Source organism: Rhinopithecus roxellana, chromosome 5 (genome assembly GCF_007565055.1).
Source record: "Rhinopithecus roxellana isolate Shanxi Qingling chromosome 5, ASM756505v1, whole genome shotgun sequence".
NCBI classification, from domain to species: domain Eukaryota; kingdom Metazoa; phylum Chordata; class Mammalia; order Primates; family Cercopithecidae; genus Rhinopithecus; species Rhinopithecus roxellana.
Window position 1 is genome coordinate 25,194,594 of NC_044553.1, and position 23,944 is coordinate 25,218,537.

The 23,944-nt window shown below is 38.3% G+C and overlaps 1 protein-coding gene across 2 annotated transcripts in view; it reads right to left on the minus strand.

Moving 5' to 3' along the window:
* Positions 1 to 23,944, minus strand: part of MCTP2 (multiple C2 and transmembrane domain containing 2) — a 262,919-nt gene that overhangs the window by 189,781 nt on the left and 49,194 nt on the right. For both annotated transcript variants that reach the window (XM_010371429.2, XM_030930371.1), the window contains exon 2: positions 4,430 to 4,943. In XM_010371429.2, the coding sequence (XP_010369731.1) occupies positions 4,430 to 4,891 (462 nt within the window). In that variant the 5' untranslated portion in view covers positions 4,892 to 4,943. The remainder of the gene's footprint in view (positions 1 to 4,429; positions 4,944 to 23,944) is intronic.

A 23,944-nucleotide genomic window follows, 5' to 3' on the forward strand; every position in this document is an offset into this window, starting at 1 on the left:
CCTTTGCCTGCTGCCATCCATGTAAGACATGACTTGCTCCTCCTTGCCTTCTGCCATGATTGTGAGGCCTTCCCAGCCATGTGGAACTGTAAATCATCCATATTAAACCTCTTTCTTTTGTAATTTGCCCAGTCTCATTATGTCTTTATCAGCAGCATGAAAGTGGACTAATACGGTAGGTAAGAGAGGAGGAAACACGTGGGATGACAAATGATGACCCCATAGAACATGAAAAGCAGGGAAAGTAAGAGTCTACCATTATTCACAGGTGTTTGGCTTGAACAACTAGGTGAATAATGGTGATATTGCCAAGAAATCATGGTCTCCGTTTGAGGTGGTTCTTCAGGCAGACAGTGAATTCTATTAAGACAAGTCGAAAGCAGGTTCCTATGAGACATCCAGTAGCGTGTGGATCCGGAGCTCAGGAGAGAGTCTGGCTAAATCCTCTTCCACCGACGTATCCTTTCTTCTAAGTGTACATTCTCATCTTTTGATTTACAGCTGGATTTGGCACTTGCAATATTTTAGGCTCTGCCTGTCCTGTTTCTCACATTCCTTCTTCCTTGCCCCTCATCCTTACTTTCCTCTTTTGCCCCATCATTCCATTTCTCCATAACAGTAGACTAACACTTCACTTTCTTTGCTGATGCTGGTGGGCCTGGAGGTGACTGTAGAATTCAGACATTGCTGATTATTTGAGGTCCTGTCCCTCTACCACAAGCTTAACCTGGTACCAGAGCAGCGTTGGTACACAACAGAGGAGGCAAAGCCCTAGGGGTCCCCTCAGGCCACAGATGCTCACACCTTGCTTGACCCCTCTGGAAAGCTAAAAACAAAGTAAGTTAAGCTGAGAACACTGGACAAAAATCTGATTATCCTTGCTCCACACCAGGCTTGCCACATGCCAACTCCTTCCTTCCTCCTTCATTTCTTCCCCATTCCACAAAAGGTATAGAAAGTCAGTGGCTATTAACTAGGAAGAAACAGATAAGCCAGATCTATAATACAGAAGAACCAATTCCCAAACTCTCAGATGACATGAATTCTGCAGGAATTCCCTCTTTGTTAAAAAGAAAAAGAAAAAAAAGCAGAAATGATAAATTCAGAGTTAAAATCAACATCAAATTTCAACTAAAAAGTTTACACCTGCCTGAACCTCTAATTTCAATTATCATATAAAATGAAGTTGAGTTTTTCAAAAACCACAAATGTTGATTTTAATTAAATCATAAACTAAAGAAAACTCACAGGAAAAACATGAACAAATACCCAAGTAACCTGAATGCACACATTGCTATCATTGTTTTTGTATTAAACAAATAACAGCTGAGCACATGCTATGTGCTATGTGTAAGGCATGAACTAGACTCTTAGAAGACAAAGACAAATGTGTCTCCCCAGCCACGCCAATCCTCCAGATTAACACAGCCTAGTGGAGAAGATAAGCAAGGGAGCCCCTCTTCTGTACCATATGATAAACTGGCAGTGGGACAGGCCCTTAAACATCAGACTCCAAGTTCTTCAGTTTTGGAACTCAGACTGGGTAGTGGGACAGGCCCAGCTCAAACAGGCAGGACTGAGGGGAGGAGCCACTGAGGAGGGTGGTGCATGGGCAGAACTAGACTACAAAGGATCCTAGGGGTCTGATCAGCAGCACTCCTGTCCCTCTGTCCTCTGCAAGCATGTCACACCCAGCAAATCTATGGCACTCAAGTAGTGAGAACCTCAACCCTGAATGGTAGAATCAGTCTTGGTCTTTGTTTTGTACTTTCTAGGTCAGAAGAAGAGGAGCAAAAGATTCATTTTTGAGAACAAAGGTTAAAAAAATGGTTGCATTAAAAGGGAAAATCCAATGACCAGAATAGCCTGTTCTTGAAGGAATCTGCCTATTCTAAGCTTTCTGGATTTAGCCTGCAGAAGATAAAACAGTCAACCCAACAACCCCTCATCTACTATCATGGACCAGCCCGCCCTTCCAGACACACATCACACCACAAAGCTCCCAGAGCCTCCAATCCAGGTAGAGCAAAACACTCATCACCCCAACAGCACCCATCCACACTTCAGGCTGTGATCACCAGCTTTCACCACCTGGCAAGCACACTATCCTCTGTGCCAACTTGGACACTGCTCCACAGATAACATGCCCTCATTTTCCACACACTGATTCCCTCCTTCCAATGAGCTGCCAGGAGACCAGGCTGAAACGTTTTACAGGTACAGCTCTGATATCCAGTTGGCTCTTATGCTCTGCTTTGCAGTGTATGATCTCCCAGAAAATCATAGTTGGGGGGCAGAGTCACTTTCTTACCCATCTCTATTTCCAATAGCAACTTTCACACTGCCTGGCCTAGAGTAGCAATCAAATATTTCTGTTTAGTCAACAAAGACAATAAAAGTTCTTATTAAATTATTTTTATTATTTTTATTTATTTTTTATTTTTTATTTTTTTGAGACAGAATCTCACTCTGATGCCCAGGCTGGAGTGCAGTGGTGCGATCTTGGCTCACTGCAAGCTCTGCCTCCCGGGTTCATGCCATTCTCCTGCCTCAGACTCCCGAGTAGCTGGGACTACAGGTGCCCGCCACCACGCCCAGCTAATTGTTTTGTATTTTTAGTAGAGACGGGGTTTCACCATGTTAGCCAGGATGGTCTCAATCTCCTGACCTCATGATCCGCCCACCTTGGCCTCCCAAAGTGCTGGAATTACAGGCATGAGCCACCGTGCCCGGCCACGACAACAAAAGTTCTAAATCGTTTAACAGTAGTTGCTTCAAAAAAATTCCTTCTAAGTATGAAAATGTTAGCATATCAAAGCCAAGAAGCCCACTTGTATTTTCTGGTCAGGAAAAAATAGACGAAGATTAACTTTATTATATAATTCAACATGTTACCTTCCTTATACTGACCTGATTTAATAATCTACTTCATTTGCATATTGTTTAGTAGAAACATGTATTTCAAACTTATAAATAACTAAAAAGTCAGAAAAGGTTTACAAAATGGATTTTCTAAAATGTAATGCCAAATAAAAAACCAGTTAAAGTCATTTATGAGTAGTGGTGTCTTCATACAGTAATGCTTGCTAACGCATAAGGCCATGATAGCCTCCAAACATCCATGGTCCCTTCTCCAGTGAAACCCCAATATATGGAATAAGCAATTAGTTTTGTTTCTAAAAGTGAAACTAAAAATCCAAGTTGAACAACCAGTTTCCTATGCAATTGTAACACTAACCTGGAACACAGAAAAAGTAACCCCTTACTTCAACATGGAAACTTACTTCAGTGTCAGTAATGAAAGACTTTTTAAAAATAATTAATTACATCAGTCACTTAAATCATGAGTTGGTAATCTGGAGATTTAATTTAAATTATATTCACCTTTGAAATAGAATATTTGTGTCACTATATTTGGTTAATCGTATTGAAATACTAAAGTTTTGTTAACTTCTTTTAAAAGAATGCATATGAAGTCCTTCACAGGTGAGTGCACACACACGTGTAAAATAGAAGGAAGTTCAAATCCTCAGGCAGTCAAATGGGGACGTCCATTCATACACTTCTTAGGAGTAATCATATGCATGGTTTGTCTTCAGGTATGACTGGGCAACGGTGTAGTGAGAGAGACAAACATATACTTAAAAAAAAAATTCCAGGAAAAGTTATGTACCTAATTTCTTTGCCAGGAGACAGATAAAAGAGAATTCATCCAATATGGCTTTTAATGTCCTAAAGTATTCTGGAAGAGTTACTTGTAAAAGCTTTAAAATACACAGAGATCAATCCTAAAACTAATGGGAATACCTGGTGCAATCAATATTGCATTAATTTAAATTCCTGTAAACAACATTCTCCCCATTTGAGCTAACCAGGAAAATAACTCCTAACCAAATTTTCCAAGGGAAGGGAAAGGGGAAGAGGGAGGGGGAGGATGAGAGGGAAGGAGAGAGAGAAAGGGAGAGAGGGAGGGTGAGGGAGAGAGGGAGGGAGACAGGGAGAGAGGGAGAGAGACAGGGAGAGATGGAGGGAGGCAGGGAGAGAGGGAGGGAGACAGGGAGAGAGGGAGGGAGACAGGGAGAGGGAGGGAGAGAGAGGGAGAGAGAGGGACAGATGGAGGGAGAGATGGATGGAGAGAGAGATGGAGTGAGATGGGGGAGAGAATGGGGGAGAGGGAGAAGGAGGAGAGGGAGAGGGGGATAGAGGAAGAGGGAGAGGGGGGTAGAGGGAGAGGGAGAGACAGGGAGAGAGGGAGAGGGAGAGAGAGGGAGAGAGGGAGAGGGAGAGAGAGGGAGAAAGAGAGAGGGAGAAAGAGAGAAGTGGAGAGAGAGGTGGAGAGAGACAGAGAGGGAAAGAGAGAAAGAGAGAAAAAGAGAGAGAGAGATAGGGAGAGAGAGAAAAAAAAATGAGCGCCCAGCCCTGTTCTCACCTCTGGCTCTTCTGGTGCATCCCCTCCAAGGGAAGTTTTCTGAAGATCAAAGATGCCGTTGCTGGACACCTGCCTCTGCTCAGGAGAGGCATAGGCCTCCTCTGAGTCTGTTTCCACCACATGGAGGTGGCTGGCTTCTTCCTGGCTCCAATCCAATTCTTCTTCAGACTGTTTCAAGGAGCTACTGCTGCTCTTGGGAAAGATCCCTGCAGTGGACAGACTGCTGGGCACCGAGGTGTAGGAAGACTGTGGCCCGGAGTAAGGCCGGCCCTCTGGAGCCAAGGCCTCAGCCTCCAGGAGATCAGGCACCGAGAGGCTTAGGCGGCGGTCCAAGTGATGCCTTGCCCTTAGATCTGGGGGCTTACTTGGGTTCTTTTTCACCTTCTTCTTGCTCAAGTTGATCAACAATGGCCTGGTCCGCTGTTTTAATGAGCCCCAAACAGATGGTTTATCCAGATCCATGGCTGCATGAAGACCCAAGAAGCCACTTCTCAAGGATACACCTCAGTGACTCCTATAAAACAGAATATATTAAAAGAATAAAACAAAAACATGAAGGCTTCTTGGTGGAAGTAAGGCACATCAAAGTGGGAAACATGACTCAAAAATCTTAGTTTCCAAAAAGTGATTAAGACTGCAACATTTGATTGGTAACTTGTATAAATATTGGGAAAACCATTTTTAAAGAATTTTTCAAAAGAATTTTATCAGAGCAATTGTAGAAACATTAAAACGATGAACGAAATTATAAGGTTGGCACCAAAAACAAATGCTTCATGATAAGATAACTTTCTTATTTCCTCCCCAGAGAAAGCAGAGCTAAAGACATTCACGAGAACACTAACAGCAGCTGTTCTTCAGTATGATGAAGGGGTGGGGACTTTCTACTTCTCTAAACCAGAGGTCAACAAACAGTCCCAGTGCAGGGCCAGTTATTAAATACTTCATACTTTGTGCACCAGATGGTATCTGTTGCTACTACTCAACTCTGCTGTGTGACATCAAAGGAGACAGACACAATACACAAAGGAAAGAATATGGCTGTGTTGTAACAAAACTTCGCAAACCCAACAGACTGTGGATTGCTGATCCCTGCTTTAACCATGTCAACTTCCTTCCCAGAATTAAGCGTACATTTTGAAGAACAAAACCATGGCCTTATCAACTGGGATTCCATCCAGTATCTTTCCAATTTACATTCACATACAGGTGATTAGAGCAACAAACATTTATAAAAATGTGAGCTTTGTTCTTATTCAGAAGAAATGACAAATTTCCTATAATGAAGCCCTTAAAAAAAAGCAAGCTTCCAAGATTTAGCCTGAGAATGTGAATGAGAGAAAGTGTCACTCTCTAACAGTTGGTTATGAGAGATAAGGATGCGCCACACATACGGTAAATATGTAATTACAGAGTAGCATAAATGCTGTGGAGGAAAGTGGTGATTTGGGATATTACAGGTTGAACTCATCAGGGATCAAATCAAAATCAAATTTGTAGAAATAACCCTTATTTTATGTGCCATATGCCTCATAATAAATCCTTTCAGTATGAAAAAGAACAGGATGGGCAGCCACTGAAACCTGGCCTGTTCATATTTTGCCACATTTGGCTGAGGTCAAAAGAGGCCAAGAGCTTCCACAAAACACATTTTCTAAAATCAAGGACCCTGGCTGTTGTGCCCCATCCCAGTTCCTTCCAGGAGAGGACAGTTTATCATTGTGAAGAACGATCCAGAGAGCCAGAGATCAGGGTGCGTGCAGCCATTTGCCTGCTGAAAGTCAGGACTTTGTCTCTATAACCCTTGCCTAATGACCAGTGCATGGCAAGAGCTTCTCCCAGGATGAACTTGGTATCTTCAGTAGATAAAATAAAGATTAAGAGCTTGGCTTCTCAAAACAGACTCCATGGGTTAAAATTCTGATCTGCTGTGTTCTACTTAGATGTATGATCAGGCGCACGTCACTTCACTAAGCCTCCATTGCCTCACCTACCCAGTGGGGATAGATTACCTAGTTTACAGATACGATGAGATAAAGTAGAAAGCACAGTGTCTGAGGCTTTAAAGTACTCAGTCATAGAAAGCTGTCTCTATCATTATTCTCATCATTTGTTGTTTGGATAATCTTTTTTTTTTTTTTTTTTTTTTTTTGAGACGGAGTCTTGCTCTGTTACCCAGGCTGGAGTGCTGTGGCCAGACCTCAGCTCACTGCAAGCTCCACCTCCCGGGTTCACGCCATTCTCCTGCCTCAGCCTCCTGGGTAGCTGGGACTACAGGCGCCGGCCACCTCGCCCGGCTAGTTTTTTGTAGTTTTTAGTAGAGACGGGGTTTCACCGTGTTAGCCAGGATGGTCTCGATCTCCTGACCTCGTGATCCGCCCGTCTCGGCCTCCCAAAGTGCTGGGATTACAGGCTTGAGCCACCGCGCCCGGCCTGTTTGGATAATCTTAATCAAGTTATGTGAGAGCTCTGTCTCTCATTATTATTCCATGTTACAGATGAGTTTAACAATAAGTACCTCAGGAGGCTGTGGGGAGGACTGAATGGGCTAATATACAGAAAGTGCTTTGGTACCTAGGACAGTGCTAGGTACGGAGTAAATGTTTAATACAATGTTAGCTACTTTTAAAATTGTTTCAATTACTTCGTATTGGGTCATTTTGGCTTTAAATGTTTAAATATTTTACAACTTTTTTGCAGCTTTTAAAAATGTTATCCTAAACAGAAACTTGAATTTCACATTAGCAATACACAAGTACATTCAATTCACACCTCACAGCTTGACTTGCAAATACGATAAAAGGCATTGCCTCTATTTTCATATAGCAATATTTTCCTTCAATTAGCATCTAATGAAGAAGAACAGGGTAGCACTCTATGGAGACATGGGAGGAATCTATAGGAAATGGGAAATGTCAAACCAACTAATACAAACCAGAGGACCCACAATGTAACAGGTACTATGAGAGAGATTCGGGACAGAGAGCAGTCTTGAAAAAATTTATCATGTATGTGGAAATTAAAACAACGCAACTGAAACATCTGAGAAAAAGAATTTATACAAATTCCACACTAATTACAACCAGACAGAATTTTTTTTTTTTTTTTTTTTTTTTTTTTTTTTTTTGAGTCAGGGTCTCACTCCAATTGCCCAGGCTGGACTGCAATGGCACGATCACAGCTCACTGTGGCCTTGAACTCCTGGGCTCAAGCGACCCTCCCATTTCAGCCTCCCAGATAGCTGGGACTACAGACGCATGCCACCATGCCTGGCTATTTTTTTGTACAGATAGAATTTTTGACAGAAGAAACATTTAAATGAACTAAAAATCTAAACCTGAAAGAAAAAAAATAATTTAAATAATTGAAAAATCTGTTGTAAAGAAAGTAATATATATGGAAAACATAAAAATGGAGAAGGTGGCCAGTAACTTCTCAGCAAAATGAGACTGAAGTTTGGGAATGACACATATATCATGCAGTGGCTGCTGATGAAGACTCAGCACATGTGTGAAATAAAGTATAGCTGAGCACAGCCCAGAGAAGCAGCACTGTGATTTCCATGGCAGCAGCAAGACTTCAGATGCGCTCACACAGTGGGATACTGTACAATGCTTAAAGCAGTCAGGTGAAGCCAGATGTGTTTCAACACAAGTAATGAGAGCTATCGAGATGGAGATAGACAGACAGACAGATAAATTACAAGTTTAAATTCCTGACTCTATAGATTTTCTCAAAGAGGTTCCCTACAGCACCCCAAACAGACTCATCAAAAGAGTGTCTTTAAAAATACCCAGTCCCAGTTAGGCGTGGTGGCTCATACCTGTAATCCCAGCACTTTGGGAGGCCAAGGCAGGTGGATCGCTTGAGGTCAGGAGTTCGAGACCAGCCTGACCAATATGGCAGAATCCCATCTCTACTAAAAATGAAAATAATTAGCCTGTAATGCCAGCAACTGAGAGGTTGAGGCACAAGAATTGCTTGAACCGAGGAGGCGGAGGTTGCAGTGAGTTGAGATTGCACCACTGAACTCCAGCCTGGGTGATGGAGTGAGACTCTATCTCAAAAAAAAAAAAAAAAAAAAAAAAAAAGAAAGAAAAATAAAGAAAAACAAGTTTCAAAATAAATAAATATAAAAGTAGACAATCCTGGGCTCCACCACAGAAAATGAACCTGAGTCCCAAGAATCTGCCTTCCAACAAATCTCCCTGGTCTTACTGTGCAGATCAAAGCTTAGGAATCCTAGAGGAGAGGCTTACATTCCCCTTTGAGAGAAATGTCCTATTTTGAAGGGAGACTGGGAATGGGAATCAACCTCTTATGAAATGAAGAGGTTTATTTCTAAGCAAACCAAAAACATCTCCAAAAAAATGAGAAAAGGAGTTGATATAAACAAAGTTGCATTGCTAAAGAATGTGTGTAAGTTTAAAAATGTTTATTTTCTCCATGCACTACACTGTCCTGTACCAAGAGAGAATTTCTTTCCTTTATTTGAGGGGGGTGAAGCTGGTAGGAATGCATGTATTACTGGTACACTATAATATATTCAAGAGCAATTCCAAGTAGAAAGCAGGAATATACCTAACCCCTGGACACTGGAACCAACAGTTTCACCATCGTTGTTTTGTTAAGAAATGACTTTTTCCACTTTATTTTTGAAATCATTTGAAAACAAAATTGGCTTTTGTTTCACTTTTGGTGCACAGTTCTATAATTTTAACACATTTACAGATTTATGTTCACACCATCACAATCAGGACACAGAGGGGTCTGTCTATCCCCATAGGATCACGTGCTCCCAGGCCCCCACTTCCTTCCTCTGGAAACCACCGTTCTATTTTCTATCATTATTGTTTTGTCTTTCAGGGAATGTTTTCTAAACAGAATCATGCAGTATGTAACTTTTAGAGACAGGCTTCTTTCACTCAGCACGTTACCTTTGAGATTCATCCAGTTGCCTCACATGTCAGTAGTTCAACTTTTTGTTGCAGATAGTTGTAGTCCATTGTGTGGATGTACCACAATTTATCTATTTACCCCTTGAAGGACATTTGGGTTGTTTCGAATTTGGAATTCTTACAAATAAAGCCGCTATAAATCATTTGTGTATAGGTTTTTTGTGTATGACTATATGTTTTCACTTCTCTGGGATAAATGCCAAAGAGTGAGATTGCTGGGTCATCTGCTAAGGGAATGTTTAACTTTATTTTTTTTTTTTTTTTTTTTTTTTTCTAGTTCTTTTTTTTTTTTTTTTTTTTTATTATTATACTTTAAGTTCTAGGGTACATGTGCATAACGTGCAGGTTTGTTACATATGTATACCTATGCCATGTTGGTGTGCTGCACCCATCAACTCGTCAGCACCCATCAATTCATCATCTACATCATGTATAACTCCCCAATGCAATCCCTCCCTCCTCCCCCCTCCCCCCTCCCCACGATAGACCCCAGTGTGTGATGTTCCCCTTCCCGAGTCCAAGTGATCTCATTGTTCAGTTCCCACCTATGAGTGAGAACATGCGGTGTTTGGTTTTCTCTTCTTGTGATAGTTTGCTAAGAATGATGGTTTCCAGCTGCATCCATGTCCCTACAAAGGACGCAAACTCATCCTTTTTTATGGCTGCATAGTATTCCATGGTGTATATGTGCCACATTTTCTTAATCCAGTCTGTCACAGATGGACATTTGGGTTGATTCCAAGTCTTTGCTATTGTGAATAGTGCCGCAATAAACATACGTGTACATGTGTCTTTGTAGTAGAATAATTTATAATCCTTTGGGTATATACCCAGTAGTGGGATGGCTGGGTCATATGGTACATCTAGTTCTAGATCCTTGAGGAATTGCCATACTGTTTTCCATAATGGTTGAACTAGTTTACAATCCCACCAACAGTGTAAAAGTGTTCCTATTTCTCCACATCCTCTCCAACACCTGTTGTTTCCTGACTTCTTAATGATTGCCATTCTAACTGGTGTGAGATGGTATCTCATTGTGGTTTTGATTTGCATTTCTCTGATGGCCAGTGATGATGAGCATTTTTTCATGTGTCTGTTGGCTGTATGAATATCTTCTTTTGAGAAATGTCTGTTCATATCCTTTCCCCACTTTTTGATGGGGTTGTTTGTTTTTTTCTCGTATATTTGTTTGAGTTCTTTGTAGATTCTGGATATTAGCCCTTTGTCAGATGAGTAGGTTGCAAAAATTTTCTCCCATTCTGTAGGTTGCCTGTTCACTCTGATGGTAGTTTCTTTTGCTGTGCAAAAGCTCTTTAGTTTAATTAGAAGGGAATGTTTAACTTTATAAAGAACCTGACAGCTCTTTGCCAGACTTTAACAGTAGCAATTTGCATTTCTGCCAAGAATTATGAGAATTCCAGTTGTCTATATCCTACTCAGGACTTAGTACTATCAGGACTTTTAATTTTAGCCATTCTAATAGGTATGTACCTAGTATTATCAACATCTGGGTTTTTAACTTTCATTTTCCTAATGTGTAATGTTGAAAACCTTTTTATGCATTTCCTGTCTTTTTATCTACTTTGATACGCTGTGTATTCAAGATTTTTACACAATTTTTAGAAATTGGGTTATTTTCTTATTGTTGAGTGATGAGAGTACTTTAAATATTCTGGATATTAGTCCTTTGTTGAACACATAATTCGCAAATATTTCCCCTACTTTGTAGCTTGTCTTCTCATTCTTAGTTGTGTCTTTTGCACAGTAAAAGTTTTTAATTTTGATATAGTCTAACAAGTCATTTTTTAAAATTTTATGTTATGTACTTTTGGTGTCATGTATAAGAACTCCTTGTCTAATCGCAATTAACAAAGGTTTTCTCGCATGTTTTCTAAGAGTAATATCGTTTTACACTTTATACTTAGATTTATCATTTTAGATAACTTTCATATAGTGTTATATTTAGTTTAAGGTTCATTTTTCACCTGTGAATAATTTTTTCCAACATCATTGTTTTAAAAGACTGTAATATCTCCACTGAATTGCTTTTGTACTTTCATCGAAAATTGATGGTACATCTTTGTAGGTATATAACCTTGACTCATTATTCATTTCCATTGATCTATGTAACTATTCCAATACCATTTTGATTACTGAAGCATGATAGTCTTCTAACTGGGTAGTGTGACCTCTCCAAATTTGTTTAGCTATTCTAGATTTCTGTATTTCTATATAAATTTTAGAATTAGTTACCCTCTATAAAAAATATACTGCTAACATTTTGATTAGTACTGTTTTCAATAAATAGAGCAGTTTGGAGAGTGCTAATATATTTACTACGTTTAGTCTCCAATACAAGAACATGACAGGCCTCTCCATTTATTTAGGTCTTCCTTGGTTTCTTTCATCAGCATTCTCTGGTTTTAACACACATATCCAGTACATGTTTTATTAGGTTTATTTGTATTTCATTTTTGTTGAAGCTATTGTAAATGGCTTTTCATTTTTGTTTCCAATCGTGTATTTTCAGCATAAACAATTGAACTTTTTTTATATTGGCTTTGTACCCTGTAACTTCCTAAATTTACTTATTGGTTTTATTATAATCCTTTAGGTCTTCTACATAGAAAATCATGTTGGGCATTTTTATTTCTTCCTCTCCATATGCTATGCCTTTTCTTTTTCTTGCCTTATTGAACTAAGACTTCAAATAAGATAGTGAATAGTATTAGTGAGAATGAATATTCTTTTTTCCCCCTCAGTCTTAAAAAGCATTCAATCTTTCTCCAGTAAATACAGTGCTAGAAGTTTATCAATTTTATGGATTATTTTTTCAAAAAACCAGATTTCGGTTTTTAATTTTCATTGTTTTATTATTTCAATATCATACATTTCTACTCTTGTCTTTATGATTTATTTCTCTCTTCTTGATTTAGGTTTAATTTGGTCTTACTTTTTTTATTTTCTTAAGGTGGTGGCTAAATCAGAGGGTGGTAATCCACAGGTCAAATCCATACAACCACCTGTTTTTATACATAAAGTTTTATTGAATGTAGCCACACTGATGTGTTTACATATTGGCCATGACTGCTTTTGCACAATGGCAGAGTTTAATATTTGTGGCAGATACCATATGGCCCATAAAGCCTAAAATATTTACTGTCCAAACACACACAGAGAAAGTTTGCCAACCATTGGCCTAGATTATGGCTTTGAGCATTTTCTTTGTTTTAAAAATAAGGTTTAAGGCTACATATTAGCTGCATGCCACAAGATGTGAAATGTCGTATTTTCATTTTTTTCCTGTTTAAAATATTTTCTAATTTATCTTGAAACTTCCTCTTTGGGCCATTTATTATGTAAAATTATGTTTTGTTTTCATTTTTTTTTTTTTTTTTTTTGAGATGGAGTTTCACTCATATAGCCCAGGCTGAAGTGTAATGGCATGATCTCAGCTCACTGCAACCTCCACCTCCCTGGTTCAAGCAATTCTCCTGTAGCAGCCTCCCAAATACCTGGGATTACAGGCATGTGCCACCATGCTTGGCAATTTTGTATTTTTAGTAGAGACAAGGTTTCATCATGTTGGTCAGGCTGGTCTTGAACTCCTGACCTCAAGTGATCCACCCACCTCAGCCTCCCAAAGTGCTGAGATTACAGGTGTGAGCCACCACTCCCGGCCTCACTTTCATTATTTTTTATTTTTCTTGAAACTTCCTCTTTAGGTCATGGTTTAGTCAAAAGTGTATTGGTAATTTCTAAGTATCTGAAGATTTTTCTATCTATATTTTTATTAATTTCCAGTTTAACTCAATTATGACCAGAAGTCATTCTCTATATGATTTTAATTCTTTTAAAATCTTAAGGTTTGACTTTGACCCCTCAATGTGGTCTGTCTTGGCAAATGTTCCAGTGCGTTTGAAAAGACGGTATATACTACTATGGTTGAGTGGAGTATCGTATAAATGTCCATTAGATTTCGTTGGTTGATAGTTCAGTTCTTCTGTATCCTTGCTGATCTTCTATTACTGAGAGAGGAGTAATTTTTCAACTATAGTTGTGAATTTCTCTATTTCTCCTTTCAGTTACATCAGTTTTTGCTTCTGTATTTTGAAGCTCTGTTGTTGCACACACATTTATGATTGTTATAGCTTCTTCCTGAACTAACCCTTCAATCAATATGTAATGTCTGTCTTTATCCCTAATGATTTTCTAGTTCTGAAGCCTATCTTGTTTGATTTTAACATAGTCATGCTAATTTACTTTTGGTTTGTGTTTGTGTGGGTTTTATTTCCCTCCGTTCTTTCTGCTTTTCAGCTTACAACAACAATATATTTGAAGTGAGTTTCTTACAGAAAGCACATAGCTAGGACATTTTTAAAAATAGAGTCTGACAATCTCTAGCTCTTAGTTGGTGTGTTTAGACCACTTATATTTAACATATAATTGATAGGTCTGGATTTAGGTCTGCCATTTTATTATTTCTTTCTTGTTCTGTTTTTCATTTTTTCTGTTCCCCCTTTTCTTCATTTGTTGAGGTGATAGTATTTCATTTTAATTTATCAATTATGATTTTAACTATATCTCTGTATAAATTTTCAGTGATTATTCTAGGGGTTACCGGTATGTATAGTTAATTTTCCACATTTTATGTAGAATTAATATTTTACGGTTTCAACTGGAGCAGAGAAATCAGATCACCTGCATTTGTTTTGTATTGTTCCCATAACAAATAACAAAAAACTTAGTGGCTTAAAAAGATAAATGTATTACTTTTCAGTTCTGAGAAAGTCTGAGATGGGTCTTGTCAGGCTAAAATCAAAGTACTGACAAGAATGCATTTTTTCTTTTTTTTTTTTTTGGAGGTTCTAGTTGAGAATCCATTTCTTTATCTTTCTCAGCCTTAGCAAAATTCCATTTTTAAAAAATTTTCATCAACAGCCATGTTTAGCTGATCAGTCAGCTAAGGACTGTTATTAGCTTTTAGAGGCTGCCCACATTCCCTGACCCCTTTCTCCATCTTCAAAGCCAGAAACAGTAAGTTAAGTCTCTCTCATTGATGTATCCCACTATTTTGTTTTCCTCTTCCACTTTTAAGGACTCATGTTACTTGATTGGGCCCACCAGGAAAACAAAGGTTATTCTGTCTTAAAGTCTGTTAGATCCCATCTACCAGTCCTTTGTGCCACATAAGGTAACATATTCACAGGATCCTGGGATAAGGATGAAGGTATCTGGGGTTAGGGAAGGGAGATTATCCTGTCTACCATACCAGCATATAGGTATCTTCTCCTGTAATACAATAATACATAAGTTGTTTTATATATTACATCTAAATACAGTGAAAATTTGTATCAGACCATGTTTAACTTTTGATTTCAACCATAAGCCATACTAAATTCAAGAGAAAACAAATGGTCTGTTAAATTTTAAAATAGTCTATTCAATTAAAATAGAAAGGCTATTATATTTTTCATTTGCATTTCCTTGTTTTTGATATTCCATATTTCCTTCTTGTACCATTTCTCATCTGCTTAAGAAGTTTCCTTGTTATTTTATGGCAGGTCTGCAGCCTTCAAATTCTCTTAGTTTTTTCCAATCTGAGAATATATTTTTCGCCTTCATTTCTGAAGAATATTTTAGCTAGATATTGAATTCTATACTTTTCTTTCAACACTTGAAAAACAGATGTGCCATTTTCTCCTGGCCTCCATGATTTCTGATGAGAAATCTCAGCCATTTGAATCATTGTTCTTTCATGTATCAGTTATCATTGCTCTGACTGACTTCAATATTTTTTTCTTTAAGTTTTTAGCAATTTATGATGTGCCTGGGTGTGTGTTTATTTGGATTCATCCCATTTAGGGTAAGCTTAGCTTCCTGAATCTATCAATGTTTCAGCCATCATTTCTTTGAATACTTGTTGAGCCTTACTCACGTTCTCCTTTCTTTCTGGAACTCCAGTGATACAAATATTATGCCTTTTGTGATTGCTCTATAATCCTGGAGACTCTGTTTATTATTTTCAATCTTCTTTTTCTTTCTTCAGATTGGATACCCTTTATTGATTTATCTTCAGTTTTACTGACTCTTTCCTCTGCCATCCCCATTCTGCTATTGAATCCATACAGTGAGGTTTATTTTTTGATGGGTGGAGAATGGGTGGGGCAGGCAGCTATTGTATTTTTCAGTTCTGGTTTCCACTGGTGCCACTGGTGCTACTTCACATCTTTCCTTGCTTATAGTTTCTATCTTAACTTTTATTTCAAGGCTCATGATTATTCATTTGAGCATTCTACAATAGCTCCTTTAAAGTCATATTTTCATTTTCATCTGTTAATTGCCTTTTCCCATATGAGTTAACATTTTTACATTTCTTCATAAACCAATCTAAATTATATCTTGGACATTTCGAATGTTATAAAACTCTCGTTTTATTTAAGTCTACAAAGATGCCTGATATCATTGTTTTTGCAAGCACTTGATCTGGTTAGCTTCTAGCCATAAATTTCAGCCCACCTTCTGTTGGCTATGGTTCCAATATCAGTTTAGTTTTCAATAGCTATGCAGGTTCATTTAGATATGCCCTGCTTATATAGGATGCAGAGGTCAGTCTGGGACTTGGGTGGAGCTCTACTCATGAACTCCATTCTCAAAGTCATTGGTACACTAATAAGTATCAGATCCATGCGTGTTCAGGCTATGGGTGAGTCCAAGGATTCACAATGTATTTGATCACTTCCCAAGCCCTTCCTTCTCAGCTGTCTCCTGTGATATTTTCTGGCATCCTAGAATTCACCCTTTTTCATTCAACAATTGGGAACAACCTACATCTATGATCATAGCAGGGTTGTGGGGAAGACAGAGAGATTTAAAAAACAAAACAAATTTTAAAACCCAATTGGCCCTGACACTATGAGCTACCAAATAGCTCTATTTTACCAAATAGAAAGCACATACCCCAACCCATTATTTTTGCTTCTGCAGTTTCCTACTACCAGCTGCTTTTGCTGCCACTGCCTCCACCACAAGACTGTTGGGGAGCTGGGGCATGACAAAAGTGAGATAAAGGAGACACACAAGGTAGGGGATTTCCCCCTCCCTCTTAGCTTCAGGACTTCCCTTTTCTCCTTGGGCCACAGCTAGAGGTCATCTCTTGCTCTTTCTCTTTCTCTCTGAGATCCACTGCTAACATCTGGATCTGGGGCTGCATTAAATTCACGCTGGAGAAATGGTCCAGTTTTGTCATGACCCAGCTCCCAGGCGATCTATGGATAGAGATAGTAAGCAGTTGGCACTGGGAAACTGCAGGAGCCAATCTGATGAATGAAGAGAATGGCTTTCCTGTTTGTTGAAGCTGTAGCTTTACTTTTCTGAGACTTCAACTAGCTTTACCATATATTTCATTCAGATTTCATATTTGTGTTCAGTGGAAGAAAAACGTTGAAGTGTTTTTATTCTATCTTATTCAGAACCGGAACTCATTTAGGTTTTGCAAAGCATGCTGACCATAATTTCTCCAAGTATGTGAGTAGTACACAACCATGTGCAGAAAATTACAAACATATAAACACAAAAAGATATGCCCAGAGAAAATAAGGATTCTTAAGGTGTGTAAAGCTAATACACCCTTGGACTCTTTAGTACCTGAAAATGTCACTTCTCCAATAAACAGTGTATTTTCCAGAACAATATATTTTCCAAAATAAGCAACAACAGCATAAAATACAGAATAAAATAACAGAATAAACAATCATGTATAAAGAATTACAAACATATAAACATAAAAAGATGTGTCCAGAAAAAAAAAAAAAGTGTTCTTAAAGTATGTAAAGGTAATGGTTTCTTTTATACCTGAAAATATTACTTCTCCAATGAACAATGTATTTTCCAGACAAAGCAAAAAGTAAAGAAATAATAAATCTAAGAGTCAGGTTTAGAAAGGCTGCTGAGACAAATTCAACTATCTGAATATTATATTGTTTGCTTCCTCTAGAAGGATATTTAAAAACAAACATATTTGTTCCACTTTCTACCATGAGGCAAGTTCACAGGTTATTGTCATAAATACTCAAAGGGCTACAAGTTAAAATGTAACCCTTGAAGAGCAGGATCTCTTCACAAAACATGATACCTATGCTATCCTACCTGGTAATCTTCAGCTTTCATTTATTGAACAAAAATATGCATTTTGCTTCTGCAAACCACTAACGGCAGAGGAAGGTCTTTACAGGAAATGGCCCCGAGCCAAGGAGCCTAATGGAAGCTTCATTTATTATGGTTTTAAGCCAGACATCCTCCCCAGCTGGCCACTAGCAATTGGCCAAGTGGAAAAAAAAAAAAAAAAAAAAAAAAAAAAAAAAACCTTTTTAATACCAACCCTCAAATTTCTGATTGAGCTCATACTGCAACATTACCTGAATAAGAACCGCAAGGTAGGAAAGAGGTTCTCAGAATGAAACAGAATAATTTTACAGGGCATTTTAGAGCTATTCAGTAACATTGACTCAAATTGTTTCTTGAACTTCTTTTTTTAATATAAATGTGACAAAAAGGTCTTGCTTTCACAATCTAAGTGTCAATCCAAATAATCGAGTAGCAAGCAGTCACTAGTCAGAATGTGTCATTACTGGAGTATCTTTTTAATTAACCATCAACATTTTTTTTCTTACCAGTAGAAAGGAAATTTCATATCAAGTCATTTGAACATGAGGGAAAAAGAATAATAAAAATAGGGTCAATAATACTAAAAAACCTGATGGTGTATGCCTACCTTATGATAAAGATAAAGGCAAATGTAATTATATAGACAGATTATTCTGCACCTTAATAGAACTGGGAAAAGAATCTACATATCTTAGCGCATTTAATTACACTTGTAGCTAAAACAAATCTCTTTTCTAAAGGAGATTATCCTTCATAAAAAGCTCTCTCTAGATCATTTCCAGAGGATGAACAAACCATTTCTCTGCTTTTAAGATAAATTTGGCTTTTTTCTTCCAAAACACAGATTCCCAATCCACCATTTCAACTTTTTACTAAATGTATAATCTAATTGCAGGTGGAGAATCATTTCATATACTAGACATACTATTTAAAATTATACCATGTAGACAGAAACCCCTTCAAAATTAAGATCAATTACAAGAACTGGATGAAATTTTCAGTCCCACCATCCATGTTCTTGGAAGGAAACATAATGTATTAATAGAGAAGTAGATCCTATCTCCTCTGGTTAATGTCATATCCTGCCCCACTTCTAGTCACCTAGAAATCTCAGTCATTGCAAAAGGCCCTAGAACTGCTTACCTCTTTTTCAATCATTCCAAATTAATATAGTATGCTTGAAGAAGTTTGGAGAAGAGGAAAGGGAGAAAGGAGTTAGGGTTTCTGAAACATTCAGACACTTGTACATCCACTTTAATTCCAATCTCTGATGAGATATTTAGTTACTATCTTGCCCTGAAATGACTAGTATGAATTCAATAAAATGTGTGACTTTTAAGTGAGCCCTGACCAAGTTAATGTACCATTCAATAAAAAAATAAATTGTGAAGCAAAGCATAATTTGCTAGTCTGAAGTTGCTATGTTTTTAAAGGCCTGCCTGCAAGGTTGGCCTTTACCTGGCATTAGTAACTTGGATTTTGGGAGATTTCCCACCACGCTAAATGATAAGAGTGGCTCACTGTGCACAAACTGGATGCAGACAACTTGGTTTAGGCTAATTATATGCCTTCCTTCTGAAAGTCTAGAATTTTAGCACATGTTAGGCAGAGGTGCCTTTGTGACCAGCCCCCAAAAAAAGCTCCCTAAGGAACTTCCCTGGTGGAAAACATTTCACACATGTTGTCAAACTCACTGATGCAGGAATTAAATATGTCCTGTGTTTAATAGGGACATGTTTAAACAGAGAGGGATCTCTTGGAAGTTTATGCCTGGGTTCTTCCAGATTCCCCCATCTACTTTTCTCTTTGCCAATATTATTTTTTCCCTCCTACTCCTGTGGTAAATCATAGTTGTATGAGGAAAGGTTGAGTTCTCCTAGAGAATTACCAAACCTGAGGGTGGTCTTAGGGACCTGAACCCTGAAATATTAATCAAAATTTTAAAATTTCAACAAAAATACAAAGTGGGCTTCAACGCTATAGTACCTGTCTTAACTGAGATCTTATCTAATCTTTATAAAACTTTTTTTTACTCTAAATGGTTGTAAAGGCCTTTTAGTGTTCTAACCCTGCTATTTTTCATATACCTCAGCCCGTAATCATTTTCAGATCCCTGGGCCAATAAGCTCCATAAGATTCTTAGCATCGGTTATGCATTCTCATATGCACTTCTGTGCAGTCACACTGCCTATGTACATCTCTGTGAAGACTTTCCCACTATTCCCTAGCAGAGGGATACCACTGTCCTAAAATTGAATTTACTGCATCCATGTATTCTATCATATATTATTTAGGGATATATAAACATATTTTTAATAAACTTTACATAAGTCATATATGACTACATGCTTTTCAATCAGCATTACCTTCAGGAATTTTACCCATAGTGATAAATGTAGCTTCATTAAAGCCATTTTAGTAGTTGTATAGGACTGCATTATGGGAAGATCTATAATATATTGATTAATGTTCCACAGATGGTTACTTAAGATGCTTAACCCTATTACACTACTACAAAAGGATTTAAAGAAGATTCTTACACTTGTCTTTTGATGTACATGTCAGTTTCTCTCACGGTTTTTCAACCAAGTATAAACTTCCGGTTAGAAGTGATTAGTAATGGGTGAAGAAAATTTGGTTGTTCTAATGACTATGGTAGGGAACATAAGTCATAGTGTGCACAAATTAAGGATATACAAAATATTCCACAAGAGAGATGTATCCTGCCCAAATTACCAATAAGGTCCCATTGAGAAACACCATACTTCAGAGTAGAATTATTGCTTTGTAGGTTGTGTATGTTTTAAACTTGACTAGCTAGGTATTGCCAAACTGTTCTCCAAAGTAGGCGTATTAATTTATATTCCTGACGCAGCTAATGAGTTCCCATTGTGCAACATCCTTGCCTGCACCTATAATTGCAAGACTATATATTTGCCAATCTGAAATTATGAAAGGGGATCTAATAAGTAGCTTTTTAAAAAATGTTATATGGTGCCAAGAGTTATTTAAAAAGAAAATCTGGTGAGTTCAATATATCAATTTTTTAATGTATTGTGTTTTGGGGTTAGAATATGTGTGATGGGTATAGTTTTAAAATACTCAAGGTGGGGACCAGCCAAGATGGCTGACTAAATGCAGCCAGGAATAGCTTCTGCCACTAATGGAAACCAGACTATCAATTAGACTGGCATATTCTGAACAGATCTTCAGAAAGAAGGTATTGAGAGGGGACAGAGGGAGGATGTAGACCTCGAGTTGAAAGGTAAGAAGCTAGGAACCCTACATGGGGTTGCCAAGCAGTAAGACTCATTCCTAGCCCCAAGCAGCTCCTAGGAAATGAGTGAATGAAATAGGCATGGAGTGGTCCACTTTCACCACAGACCTTTGAGATCCCAGCTGCAGGATATCCTGCAACCCCCACAGATATTTAAGGTGGCAGGGAGATCTTCCCAGAGAGTTAGCAGAGACAGAACTCCAGCCTGTGCAAAGTCCAGGGGGGTTGGCATGGGAATATCTGCCATGGAGCATGGCCATGAAAGCCCACCCCCCTAGGCTTGGCATACTTCTCTAGGCAGCATTAGCCTTTGTTAGCTGTTGGACCTCAACAGAGCAAGGATGTCTTGCTGTGGGACAGAAACAATCTGATCTGAGTGTTCCACTTGTCTGCTGGCCTCTCCCAGGGTCCCTGCCTGGCCATATAACTTATAGCACACCCTCAGCTGCCCAGCCAAAGCACTTACAAGCAGCCACTGCTATATGTTTTTCAACAGCAGAGAACACCTACCTGTCAGAGCACTTTTGCAGAAAGACCTCTGCTGGTGTGCAAGCACCCACAGCCTTCTCCTGCCTGGTGTACCACCCACAGCCTCCTCCCACTGCCTCACCAGTGCACACACATATAACGACACACCCACTGCCCCACTGGATCACTTTTATTGGCAGCCCCCATCACAGTGTTGCTGCTAGTGGACTGTGAACACTTCAGCTCCTCCAGCACAGCAGGTGCTTAACCTTGAGGGGCCAGAGAACAAAGCTGCTGGCCTGTTCCCAGCCCCCAATGATAAGGGCATGCAGGCCAGGAGTGCTAACCTGAGCCTTGGCTCCCTGAAAGCATCCAAAAATGAAGCCAGTTGGCTAAACCTAATTTGCACCAGTCAAACCCTCAAGGGATCAAAGAGTATAAAAGCAAAAAGCTCCATCAAAAAGGCAGTGACTTAAAAGATAAAAGGAACATCAGCCCATACAGATGAGAAAGAACTAGTGCAAGAACTCTGGCAACTCTAAAAGCCAGAGTATCTTCTGACCTCCAAATGACCACACTAGCTCTCCAGCAATGATGCTTAACCATACTAAAATGATTGAAATGACAGACATAGAATTCAGAATCCAGATAGCAAGGAAGCTAACTCATCAAGATATAGGAGAAGGTTGAAATTAAATCCAAGGAAAATTCAATCCCAGGAGCTGAAAGATGTCACAGTCATTCTACAAAAGAATCAACTGAACTTCTGGAAATGAATCACTCACAACAGAAATTGGATTACAATTGGAAGCATTACTAACAAAAGAGAGAAAGCTGAGAAAAGAATCTCAGAATGCAAAAACAACTTCTTTGAATCAATGCAGGCAGGCAAAGATAAAGAAGAATTATAAAAAATAAACAAAACCTCAAAGAAATATGAGATTATGTAGAAGACCATGCCTATGACTCACTAGCATTCCTGAAAGACATAGAGTTAGAAAGCAACTGGGAAAACATATCTGAGGATACAAGAATATTATCCATGAAAATTCCCAGACCTCACTAAAGAGGTCAACCTGCAAATTCAGGAAATTCATAGAACCCCTGCAAGATACTGTACAAGATGACTTTCGCCAAGGTATAGAGTCTTCAGATTCTTTGAAATCATTGCAAGAGAAAAATTCTTAAAGGCAGTTAGAGAGAAGGAGCAGGTCATGTACAAAGGGAATCCCATCAGGCAAACATGGGCCTTACAGTAGAAATAATTGGGGGCCTATATTCAGTATCTTTAAAAAAATAATTCCAACCAAGAATGTCATACCCAGCCAAACTAAGCTTCGAAAGTGAAAGAGACATTAAATCCTTTTCAGACAAGAAAATGCTAGGGGAATGTGTTACCACTAGACTAGCCTTATAAGAGGTCCTTATGGGAATGCTAAACATGGAAATGAAAGACTGTTACTGGACATCACAAAAACACACTGAAGTACATAGCACATTGACACTATAAAACAACTACACAATCAAGACTATATAACAAACAGCGAACATCACAATGACAAGATCAAACCTGCATATATCAATATTAACCTTGAATGTAAATAAGCTAAATACCCCACCTAAAAGACCCAGAGTGGCAAGCTGGATAAAGAAGAAAGACCCAACAGCATGTTGTCTTCAAGAGACCCATCTGAATTGCAACAACATCTATAGCTTCAAACTAAAGGGATTAAGAAAGATCTATTAAGCAAATAGAAAACAAAAGAAGCAGGGGTTGCTATTTTTTTCCAGACAAAACAGACTACACTAACAATAATCGAAAAGGACAAAGAAAGACATTCCATAATGATAAAGGGTTCAATTCAACAAGAAGAATCAACTATCCTAAATTTCTATGTACCCAACACTGGAGAACCCAGATTCATAAAACAAGCTTGTAAGGTCTACAATTAGATAACCACACAATACTAGGCGAAGACTTCAAAACCTCACTGACACTGTTAGGTCAAACTTTGTTAGTATTCAAAACTAACAAAGATATTTGAAACCTAAACTCAACACTTGACCAAATGGACCTAACAGACTTCTACAGAATACTCCACCCAACAGTAACAGAATATACATTCTCATCTGCATGTGGCACATACCCTAAGATCCGCCATACGTTTGGCCATAAAGCAATTCTCAACAAGTTAAAAAATATATACTAACCATACTCTCAATAAAAACAAAAACGAAAACAAAAAAGACCTCTCAAAACTACACAATAACATGGAAATTAACCTGCTCTTAAATGACTTTTGGGTAAATAATGAAATTAAGGCAGAAATCAAGAAATTCTTTGAAACTAATGAAAACTAAGATACAACATATCAGAATCTCTGGGACACAGCTGGAGTTTAAGAGGAAAGCGTGTAATGCTAAATGTCTACATCAAGAAGTTAGAAAGATCTCAAATTAACAATCTAACATCACACTTAGAGGAACTAGAAAAATGAGCCAATCAAACCCAATGTTAGCAGAAGAAAAATAACAAAAGTCAGAGTTGAACTGAATCAAATTGAGACACAAAAACCCATACAAAGGGTCAATGAAACCAAAAGTTTGTTGTTTGAAAGAATAAGATTGATAGTGAGATTAATGAAG